Here is a 12,521-nt window from a genome sequence, read left to right on the forward strand (position 1 = left end):
ATGTCCATTCAGTCCTACTTCTTGTTCAGCCAGTCACTCAGACAAGCAAGTTTGTTTACATTTTCAGGAGATAATGCTGCCAGCTTCTTGTTTACAATATCACCTGAAAGTGAGAACAGGCGTTCATGTGGCACTGTTGTAGCTGGTGTTGCAAGATATTTACGTTCCAGATGCGCTAATGATTCATATGTCTCTTCATGCTTCAACCACCGTACCAGGGGACATGAGTCCATGCTGATGACAGGGTCTGTTTGATAACTATCCAAAGCTGAGCAGGCTGATGCATGTTCACTTTCATCATCCGAGTCAGATGCCAACAGGAGAAGGTTGATTTTCTTTTTTGGTGGTTTGGGTTCTGTAGTTTTCACATTGGAGTGTTGCTCTTCTAAGACTTCTGAAAGCATGCTCCACACCTCATCCCTCTCAGATTTTGGAATGCACTTCAGATTCTTAAATCTTGGGTCGAGTGCTGTAGCTATCTTTAGAAATCTCACATTGGTACCTTCTTTGCGTTTTGTCAATTAAAGTGTTCTTAAAACAAACATACATGTGCCGGGTCATTATCTGAGACTGCTATAACATTAAATATATGGCAGAATGCGGGTAAAACAGAGCAGAAGACCTACTATTCTCCCCCAAGGAGCTCAGTCAAAATATAATTAATGCATATTTTTAACAAACGTCATCAGCATGGAAGCATGTCCTCTCAAATGGTGGCCGAAGCATGAAGGAGCATATGAATGTTTAGCATATCTGGCACATAAATTCTGGCTAGAAAAGTGCCATGTGAATGCCTCTTCTCACTTTCAGGTGACTTAAATAAGACGAGGGCAGCATTATCTCCCGTAAATGTAAACAAATTTGTTTGTCTTAGCGACTGGCTGAATAAGAAGTAGAACTGAGTGGACTTATCGGCTCTAAAGTTTTACATTGTTTTTTGTTTTTGAGTGTATTATGTAGCTATCTACATTTGTAAGTTGCACTTTCACGATAAAGAGATTGCACTACAGTATTTGTATGATGTGAATTGAAAAATATTTCTTCATATTATTTTTATTACAAATATTTGCATTGTAAAATTGATAAAAGTGAGCATTGTACACTTCGTATTCTGTGTTGTAATTTAAATCAATATATTTGAAAATGTAGAAACATCCAAAAATATTTAATAAATTTCAATTGGTATTCTGTTTATCAGTGTGATTAAAACAGCAATTAATAGTGATTAATTTTTAAAAGCATGATTACTTTTTTTGTTAGTTGTGTCAGTTAACTGTGATTAATCGACAGCCCTAGTTTTAATCAAACCTCTGAACTTTTTGCACATCACTAGAAGTTCAGTTTACCAGGGACGGGAGAGTGTTGTTGCAGGCCCTGCATTTTGAAATGAAAGGTAGTAATTGCGGGCACCAAATGGAAGATCATTGTGCATAATATGAGAGTTGGGGAGAGGCTTACTTTATCTTTTCAGCATAGATGCTGATTTGCTGAGTCATTCAGAAATTTGACAGTCAAACAAACCATGATAGTGTCTTGGATAATGCAGGATGACTTAACAAGGAGGACAGTGTTCTTTTTTAGTCTTCTGTAAGTTGATGACTGACAGTTGAAAAGTGCAACTCTTCTCGTTGGCATCTCCAGTGACCCAGATCTATAATGCTCTTAAAATACATGTTTTCTCCTTGGCTCCAGCAGATCCACTATATCTGCTGCTACTAAAGAGCACTGCACCATTTTTTTTTAAAAAAAAAAAGCAAACTCCCAATTTGAAAGGGTTAATCAAATCTGTCAGAAACATTCGTTTAGGGAAAAAGTGGAATAAAGTACTTAACATTATGAGATTTTTAAGCTTGGTCTCAGACCTTCCAATGCTCCCTTATGTGTGTTTGTTTGGTTATTAATAGACATCAGGATTTGTGAAGTGTTTTTGAAACTCATCTCAGACTGGTTAATTCAGCTAAAATGTTTCATTTTCTGTCTGACACTTAAAACTGTTCTTACAATCCATATGGTGAAAACCATGGTAGCAAACTGGTTTAGGTGATTGGTGTGTCCAGCAGATGTTTTGTGTCTCTCTTCTGAAATTAAGGTCCGTAAAACCCAGCCTTGCTTTGTAAATTTCTGTAAATAAACAGGCTTTAACTTTGAGGGATAGTTTTGGAAACTGGATTAAGCAACTAAATAGCACTGTGCTCTAGTGTGTGTGTGTGTGTGTGTGTTTTCAATGTGTTGAGACCAAATGACTAGGGTCAAAGGGCATTATGGCCCTCATTCAGCAAATCACTTATGTGCATGCTTAACTCATTGACACCAGTGGGACTAGTCTCATGCTTAAAGTTAAGAATGCACTTACGTGATTTGCTGGATCAGAGCCTATATTCTTCTGGGGTTAATTTTTTTTAAATTTTCCTTTAATCATGCTAGCATGTTCAATTTTAAAAATATATACTTCCACAAAGTTTATCATTTTATCCTAGTGAAATAAAAATAATAGAGCTTGTGAGAGGAATCCTTAGACACTGCCTTCAGATATTTACATTTAGATAGAAAGATTTAGCCTGTCTGTGCTAGAAAGGGAAACATGAGCTTGATACTTAGTGTAAAGCCCATTTACAGCTATCATAGATGGGATCGGAATGCTGAACGCTCTTGCTGAAGAGATTTTTGAGCTGCATGACAGTAATGTGAGTAAAAAGAAAAAGAGTACTTGTGGCACCTTAAAGACTAACATTTATTTGAGCATAAGCTTTCGTCTGATGCATTCAGTGGAAAATACAGTGGGGAGATTTATATACACAGAGAACATGAAACAATGGGTGTTACCAATGCTTTAAATTGCCCACCTTGATTATCACTACAAAAGATCTCCCCCCGCCCCCCCCCCCCCCCGCTCTCCTGCTGGTAATAGCTCACCTTACCTGATCACTCTTGTTACAGTGTGTATGGTAACACCCATTGTTTCATGTTCTCTGTGTATATAAATCTCTCCACTGTATTTTCCACTGAATGCATCCTTTGAAGTGAGCTGTAGTTCATGAAAGCTTATGCTCAAATAAATTTGTTCGTCTCTAAGGTGCAACAAGTACTCCTTTTCTTTTGGCGGATACAGACTAACACGGCTGCTACTCTGAAACCTGAGTAATGTCAGTGTAGTTCTTCAACATTTCTAATGCAGCCCAGCCAAGTACTCGACATTACAGTAGAAAGTGAAGAACTTAATATTTAGTGCACCAGCCAAATGTGGGACTGCTGGGTCCCATTTATATCAGGCTATCTCCCACTGAGTTAATGATGAGAACCTGAAACAAGCAGAAGACCAAACAAAAATAATGGAGTCTTTCACTGTAGCATGGGCTTCTGGGACAAGAACTGCAATGAGTGAGCAAATATAAAGCAATATGTCAGTGACAGTGAGGATTTTGTCCTGGGACTGTCCTGGCTCAGAGCCTCAGGTTTTTTTTTCAGTCTTGTCCAATGAATCAAAATGGATTAGAGCTTAAGTGTGCAATAGGCTTTATTATTATTATTTTTTAAAGTGGGAAAACCTAAAATAACACTATGGTGGCTATTTCACTGCCCCTTTTTGGCACCATGCTTCCATATGCATATGTTCAGTCATGGTGGTTATCTTGTCACCTTCTGTCATGATGAAGACGTTCTTGTAATCCTCAGACACTCCCTCATAGCCTTTAACAAATGAGCCTCCTACAGTGCCATACTACATATTGTCTATTTCAATATTCTATTTCATATCTATCACACTATATATGCCAAAAGTTAAAATAGTCAAATTCAAATAGTTGGCCACCAACTAGACCATGCTTTCCACTGACTATTAGGTGGGTAGCCCTCACAGACATTAAACATCTAGTTGGAACAGATACATCTTCGCCTAAAAGCTGCTGAATTAAGGCTGACTCATCCCTGGAGGGAACAAATTCTACAGATGAGGACTCTTCATAGAGAATGCTTTATTGAGCAACCTGTAGGTGCATTCTAGCCATTTTCTAGTCACTTCATGTAGCCATGTAGGGGAATTAAATATAGGAATAATATTCCAGATCCTCAGCTGCATAGTGAAGACCTTATCACTCATTTCTGTTCAAGACAGCATCCAATTTACATGTCGTGTTCAAGTTTAAAGTAAACACCTTCGTTTCTAACACCGTAAAGAAAAGTTGATGCGTCAGTGAGACGTATATAAAATTGCAGTACTTTTCTCATAGCCTCTTTCGAGAAAATCTAAACTTGTTTTTGTTTTTTGGGTGAGGGCAAGGGGAGAGAAAAGAAGGGTTTGGGGGTTTTTTTCATCTCATCAGCAGGTATCTGCTCATCTTATCCCACATATTCTCTTGTTGGAGTGACTGACTGCATAAGAGACCTATATCCAGAATTAGATATTTACCCATAACTGGGTATGGAAAAAGTTGTGAGGGAGGGGCTATGGAAGTAGTGATAGGTAATTTCATTGCAGCTGTCTGGCCCTCTTGTAATTCTGTAAGTCTTATTTTGGGTTATCTCAATGGTACCTGGCCAGGTTTAAAACAGCTTTATGAAGTACCACTGACTTTTTTTGTCACTCCCATCGTGTTCTGTCCTTGTATTGCTGTGGTAGTCATGCAGTTGACTGTTTGAAAGAGTGTGGGGAACACTTATGTCTTTGGAAAAGCCCAGTGCTTGTCTTCACAAAGATGCTTCCTTTCCTTTATAGAAATAATATATTTAAACTCATTAAGAAGCAGATTGAAGAATATCAAGAACTGTGTAGTCTTACAGACAACCTCAAAACAATATCAGCTTATGGGAATCAGAGGGTTCCTCTTAGGTCTTTTGGAAACATTCACCATTTCACCATAATAATTTTTATGGCATGGCTGCTGCCAGGGAAGGGAAAAGGATTTCTTACAATGTAAATTAAATGTTGTTCTTTGTACAGTATTTCTTATGAAATACTGTTAGCAGATTTATGATGACATTGTAATACAAATTATAAACTGTAAAGATGCAAACCACATCCAATTCCACGTGACTCACTTGTCTCCTGGCTACTGCAAATTATTATTTTAAATTTCTAGAGCCACTTCTTATGGACTTACACAGTGGAACTATTCACTGTAATATAGTACATAGAATGTAATCAAATGATTTCACTAGCATTAATTTGCCGCAGACTATAACTGTCAGTATTATTAACTCAGCTGCAAATGTAGTCATAATGCAATTGTATAGTGTAGTGGCTTACTAAACACTTTCTGTACAAGATTTCCTTAGGGATGAACTTAGTGGTGCAGAAATAGTACTGTATGCTGTGGGTCCTATCTCTCTCTAATAAATATTTTACTGTTATAAGCTTAATTTTTCTGAGTCTTCAGTTAATTTAAAATTTCAGGTGATAAGCTACAAGATGTGACCAAAAGTGACAGGTTTTTGGGAAGCTGCTGTATTAGAAAAGAAATTAGTTCCTTTAAGTTAGTTTTAAAATGAGGTTTCCCATGCTTTGTACACAGTACTGGTTTCTTTTGGATGGAGGTCTCTCTCTTGACATTAATGAATGACTGGGAATTTGATTGATGGCGAGATAGGTTAGTCATGCCATACTCTTTAGGCTAAATTTAATGTGTTCATTGCATCTTGTCACACTGAGCAACAAAATACATGCTTTAAATTCACAGGCAGATCTGCCATGAGTGTCCTTGTTGCAAAGCCATATATCAGAATGTCACCCAACTTCTCCAGCTTTGTCAAACAGCCACTATAAAATAATTCCATATACAGAACAGCATGTTGGATGTTTGTGAAGCTGTGGAAAATTAATACTCTTCCACAGAGGTTTTGGTTTTGCACATTTCTGCCTGACGAACCTAAAATGTTAGTTGGACAGGGTTATGATTTTTAGAACAGATTTTGTGGTGTGGTTTGTTTTTTGACAGTATAAGTAATACTATATTTGACTAGTTTTGTAAATTGTGTATTTGTTGTAAAGTGTCTTCTGTGTGTCACTGAATGCTCTGTTGCTTTGGTTTAGTGTTGATTTTGCTCTGGATGTTATGTGAAAACATGAATTGAGGATGCGACTTCAGGAAGGCAGACGTGAAGATTGCTAAACTGCACAAAAAAAGAAAAGTGCTAACTGTCACTGTGCCTCAGTGGGTCACAGCTGAGAATACCAGACTCAGGACAAACTGCTGAGAAATAGGACAGACTCACCCCTCATCTGGTGGTTATTCTAAACCTCTGTCTTACTACACTGGTTAACAGCAAGTCATAAATGCAGTCTCCTTAGGCATTCCAGCCCTTGCTTCACCACCCAGCCACTGAACTTTATGATGAGTAGTTACTGAAAACTAATTTCATCAAACAAAGGGTTCTTCTGGTCTCAAAAGATCAGCTACATACTCCCAGCACTAGGGTAGCCATGTGTCTGGTTTTTGACCAGAACACCCGGTCGAAAAGGGACCCTGGCAGCTCTGGTAAGCACTGCTGGCTGGGCCATTGACTGTCCTGTTGGTGGCATGGCGCAGCAGGGCAGGCAGGCTCCCGGGAAGCAGCCAGCATGTTCCCCCCTCCGGCTCTTATGTGTAGGGGCAGCAAGAGGGCTCCGCATGCTGCTCCCACCCCAAGCACCGTCCCCGCAGCTCCCATTGGCCAGGAGCTGTGGGGGTGGCACCTGCTGACAGGGCAGCGCACACAGCCACCTGGCCATGCCTCTGCATAGGAGCTGCAGGGGGGATATGCCGCTGCTTCCAAGAGCTGCTTGAACTAAGCGCCACTCGGAGCCTGCACTCCTGACCCCCTCCCGGGCCTCAACCCCCTGCCCCAGCCCTGAACCCCCTCCTACCTTCCAAACCCCTCAGTCCCAGCCTAGAGCACCCTCCTGCACCTCAAACCCCTCATCTCCAGCCACCCCAGAACCTGAACCTCCAGCCAGAGCCCTCACAACCCCCCGAACCCCTAGCCTGGAGCCCCCTCCTGCACTCTGAACTCCTCAGCCCGGAGCCCCCTTCTATACTCCAAATCCCTCATCCCCAGCCCCACATCAGAGCCTGCACCCCCATCTGCAGCCCTCACCTCCCCACACAACTCCTTGACCCAGCTTGGAGCCCCCTCCTCACCCTGAACCCGTTATTTCTGGCCCCACACCAGAACCCACACACCCAGCCCAGAGCCCCCTTCCATAGTCCTAACCCTCGGCTCCACCCCAAGCTGGAGCCCCTCCTGCACCCCAACCCCTTCATCCCTGGCCCTACCCCAGAGCTCGCACCCCAACCCACTGCGTCAGCCTGGAGCCCTCTCCCACACTCTGAACTCCTCATTTCTGGCCCCACCCTGGAGCCCGCACCCCTAACCAGAGGCCTCACCCCCTCCCACACCTCAGTCCCCTGAGCCAGCCTGCTGAAAATGAGTGAGTGAAGGAGGGGACAGCGAGCGACAGAGAGGGGAATGGAGTGAGCAGGGGCAGAGCCTCGGAGAAGGGGCAGGACATGGGCTGGGCCTTGGAGGAGAGGCGGGGCAGAGGGTGAGGCAAGGGTGTTCGGTTTTGTGCGAGTAGAAAGTTGGCAACCCTAGCCAGTGCATAGCCAATATTTATAACTTCAGATACAAAAATGAGCCATGCATATCAACAGGATAATTATATTTAGTATATCATAACTTTGCCATTGACACCTTACAGGATATACTTTGTACAAGATGTGTTGCAATTGTTTAAATGGCAATATTAATGGCCATATCTCAATCATACAGCATCACACTAACGTACGGTACTTTTAACTAAAAGCAGAAGTCATCATTAGATACAGGAATGGAGCCTAGAGTCTAAAGTGTTGGATGTATTCACAATTTTTAAGAGAGCGAAGATATTTCTACTCTTTTAGTTAGCAGCATAAGATTAAGCTACTGCATGGTCACCGTAGAAACTAGAGCCAAATTCTGCCTTTCAGTATGAATTCTTTGACAGGTGTTGCAGAAATTGGAGATCAGAATAGAGTCCTCTGGGCCAAATCCTTCTCCTCAGAGCATGGTCCATGTGATTGCACTGTGTAAGGGGAACAAGAAGTGGGGAGTTTGTGTGGGCTGGGAGTAGATGAGGATTTCTTCCCATTTCCAGGCTGCAAAACGATAATATATCCACTATATTAACTAATATAGTCTCAGAGTTACAGGACCCTGCAGTAGTTTCTGTGCCTGTTTTTTCCCTTATTACATAGGGAATGGCTGGTAGACTGGTGAGTCTTCTTGCAAGTCCAGTGTCCTGACTCTTCACCCATTTCACCTCCAAAATCTCCATGTGCATTGTGGTGCAGGGAGTGCTTATGGAGCTATGCCTGCCAGCTTAATTTGGGTAGCTGGCTGCTGGAATTGTCCCTAAACTCTTCACAGAATAGAAAAATAACTTTCTAATCTGTGACAGTTTTAAAAAAAATAATCTCTTTAACAAGACTGCCCGCAGTATAGCTATTCTATCATTTTGCTGGATAAAAAGAAATTCAAGGGATATTGCAAATGCTGGTCATCCTAAAACATAAATGTAGTTGCTCTGCTTTGTAAGTATATGCACATAGACTATCTGCTTATGTCCCTTCTCTTCTTCATCAACTTAGTGTCTGGGAAGCATTGAGGAATTGTTTCCCTACCTCACCAGAACGCTGCAAGGATTATTACCCCAATTTTACTGCTGAGGAATTGAGGCACAGAGGATCTGATCCACAACACATAAACTCCCATTGATTTCAGTGGGTATTGGATTAGGTCTAAAGAAGTTATGACTTGCCCAAAGTCATGCAGTAAGTGTGGCAGAGCTGGAGCTAAAACCCTGAGTCCTAGTCTAGTGCCTTAATCACAGACACCACCATCCTTCCTCTTGCCTTTCCACTATTCTTGCCTGCATCTTTCTAGCCCAGTTCACTAGAGAGTAAGATTCTAGTACACTTCACTATCCTGCCTCTCACAAGGATGAAGCAGTCTAGAATTGTGGATTGGAGGATGTGCTATTTTCGCCTATTATCACTTATTCAATGACATCTTTGAATCATAACCAAAAGAGAGATTAGATATTTTTGCTGATGACTCACTTCGCAGTTGTACAAAGGTGGCTCAACGTTGTTATCCCCATTTTACGTTTGGAGAAGCTGTGGTTAAGTGACTGACTGAATTACAATCTTCTGTCAGTGACATAAACAGGACACCTGGATTCAGTTCCTAACTCCTTTATAGCAACTAGATAATGCTGCTTTCATTATGAATTAACTTATGCTGTTTAAAAGTTGTTATTAGGAAGTGGTTACTATCCAGTTGCTGCTGACACTGTCTGACAAGCAGCATTGTTTCTGCGGCTTCATAAAATTAAGTTGCACTGTATCTAGTTACTTTAGCTGTTTTGTACCTTTAGCACTTTAGCACTTTTTTGGCACTTTAGATGCCACTGGAAACTTGAGCACTTATTAGCATTATGTGAGACTTTAACAAAATCTTTCTGACAATAGTGTTAATGACTTAAAATATTCAGTAATGTAACAAGATAATGTTAGCTGAACTTGAAAATGCTGCACTTGCATTCCCAGGTGTTGTGCAAAGCCTTGTTTCAGCAGATACTGAGCTTCAGGCAGAGAAGCATTTTAATCCTTTGTGGTGAATGGTGAGAACTGTATTAACTCATGAAATAAGCAAGGAAAAGAGCCCCAGGGAACAGGTAGAAGTGTCTTGTAAAGAAGGAAGGAAGGTGCTTTTAAATACCTATTAATAGAGCACCATATGTTTTGAACTGAAATGGGAAGAGGTACATAGAACATTTTCACTGTTCAATTGCTTTCAGTTTATTCATTGCACAAGTCCCTGCCCCCTTTTACAATAACACTGCACTGCTTTATATATCACTGTGTGATGTGAGGAAAGAACTTTTCTTAATTAGTTGTGAAGATCCTGTTAACATATAGTACCTGTAAAAGGGAGTTACTTTGGGAAATGTCATCTTGTCTGAATTTCTCCTTAAAAATTTGTTTACTCTTTATTTTTATATATAATAGTTATTAAAATCTGCATTGTACAGCTGGGATGCAGAACAGTTATCTGACTTCAGTTTCTCTGAATTCTAAGCATTCACTTCAGTGACAGTATAAAAAAACCACCACTAAATTTAAAGCTAATTTTAGTGTTCGTAGAGGTGCCAGACTGCCAGCCCTAGATATCGAAGTTCTCCTTTTAGACATAGAAATTAGTGGTGGCAATGGAAGCCTCCATACACCACCCTCCCAGCATGCCTCAGTGCTAATCTAAAGAGACTATGCATCAGGGTGAGAGGGAAATTCTATTAATGAAACTACAAACAGTACCAGTTGTGATGGTGGATTTTAGGTTATGGCCTGAGACCACCAATTCGTTGTGTATTGGCCTCTGAACTATGTGTAGTAATGACTCTTGGCTACTACTGGTTTTGAATCTGGCTTAGATGTGAAAATTTTTGTAGTCCTTACTGGTCCCTTGGTTTGGGGGAGGATGGAATTTCCCTTCCCACACTAACTCCATAAAGCCCAAGTATCACTTCACAAAAGTAGAAAGAATGTCCCTCACAGTGATTATTCCCAGTGAAATAACTGGTGTGACTCCTCGCACAAACAGGGCCTCAGGACTGGGATCCCAGTTGTTAAGGGCAGCCCTAGTGCAAGATAACAATGTTGAATAAGTATAAAAAATTAATATATATAAAAATTAAATTGAGGGAAGATAAGACTCGTTTTCTTGTTATTCATTTTACTAACTTTAGTAACTTTCGTAACTCAGAAATAATGGACTTATGCATATTTCCATAGATTCCTCCACACTGTGGCTCTTCTTCCAATGTCAATGGTGTGCCTGAACTATTCCATTGCATAAGTCTTGAAGGTAAGCACTTAAACCGCTGTTTGTTTGCTACTAACCTTCACAAACTTTGTTCACATTTCAGTGACTTGTTAGCTCAGTGATACTAGACAACTGCTAGCACTCTGTCAGATTTTAATCTTAGATCGGGGTGGGCAAACTTTTTGGCCTGAGGGCCACATCAGGGTGCGAAACTGTATAGAGGGCCGGGTAGGGAAGGCTGTGCCTCCCCAAACAGCCTGCCCCCTCCCACTCTTCACCCCCTTACCATGCAGCTCAGAGCAGCAGGAGGTCGCAGCCCCACTGCCCGGCCAGAGCCAGCCACACTGCCAGCGTGGCTGCAGAGGAGGGGGGACAGCAGGGGAGGGGCTGGGGGCTAGCATCCCCATCCAGGAGCTCAAGGGCCGGGCAGGATTGTCCCGCAGGCTGGATGTGGCCTGTGGGACGTAGTTTGCCCACCTCTGTCTTAAATCCTTGACATTCCTTACTTGGTACTGAATGTTGGATTCAGTACTAGGTACTGAATGTTCGTTACTGCACTTGCTATATCAAATCTGTACAGTGAGAGAGATGAATTTGATTTTCAATTTTATTGATGCTTTACCAAATGGTAGCAGACTTTTAGACCTTATAGGTCAGTTTCCCATTGGAAGACAAATCAATGTCCAGCTATTGTCACAGTGTTTATTTACAAAATGTACCTACACTCTGTTTCCTTTAACAAAATGTACGTAGGCAAATCCCTCTTTCAGAACTGTGAGCTGAAGCACCACTGTCTTCTTACAAAGAGGTAGCTGTCTTGAGCCTCTTTCTCTTCTGAGTTCCCCTGGAATCTCACTGCCCAAAACATTATTGGCTCAGCTCCCTGGAATTTAGATTAGAGGATTTGGATTAGAGGGAACCTGGGAAACCCTCTAATCCAAAGCTAGATCACAACCCCAAAGCTACGTCTTGCAATATGGCCTGGCCATTTATCCTTCTTTTATGCTGTTATGCAACCCACACACAGGAATTTTGGAAAAGGTTTCACTGTCCAGAACATGCTTTAATCCACACAGTCCCATTAACGACTGCCTGGATACAGAGAGAGTTTCATCCTGAGTTTAACCTCAACAACTCAAAACGTGCATGCCATAGCAATATCTTCATTAATACACTCCTCTTATAACTTGATTTAATATGTTACAAGCGGCAGCTCTGGTCTAAAATTTTTTTTATATATTGACTTCAGGATTGAGGCCCCCTTTACAAGAAGATTTCTTTGTTTCTAAAGATCTGACCTTCGGTATTCAACCTGCCAGCATTCAAGGTTTTTCACCCAGTCCATCTTTATAGCATTATACTAGTCCATATTTATAATCATCTCCTTGCTCCCAAGCAACATTATCCCCAGCAGCAGCTTCACCAGTCATTCTGGAGAAAGCTGTAGGGTGCAAAACAAATATAAAACCCTGCTCTTCAGTCAAATCCCAGTGGGCACTTTAGAGTGATACAGTCAGCCCATTAATGGAAATTATGAACATTGTGTCTATGGTGACCCCTCCAAAGTAAGGTGTTTGCAGTTGAACTGGAACTGTAGGTTTCCTCATGATAGCCCATTTTGCTGCAAGTGGAGCCTATCAGACCAGCCAGCCCACCTATTCTAAACTTACCTTTTTAGTTCTGTA

At 41.4% G+C, this 12,521-nt stretch overlaps 1 protein-coding gene across 3 annotated transcripts in view; it reads left to right on the forward strand.

The window, feature by feature from the left end:
• DCLK2 (doublecortin like kinase 2) overlaps window positions 1–12,521 on the forward strand; it is a 144,419-nt gene that overhangs the window by 83,124 nt on the left and 48,774 nt on the right. For all 3 annotated transcript variants that reach the window (XM_084626843.1, XM_084626841.1, XM_084626842.1), the window contains one exon: window positions 10,806–10,878. In XM_084626843.1, the coding sequence (XP_084482969.1) occupies window positions 10,806–10,878 (73 nt within the window). The remainder of the gene's footprint in view (window positions 1–10,805; window positions 10,879–12,521) is intronic.

Source organism: Lepidochelys olivacea (assembly GCF_965140295.1).
Source record: "Lepidochelys olivacea isolate rLepOli2 genome assembly, chromosome: 4".
NCBI classification, from domain to species: Eukaryota; Metazoa; Chordata; order Testudines; family Cheloniidae; genus Lepidochelys; species Lepidochelys olivacea.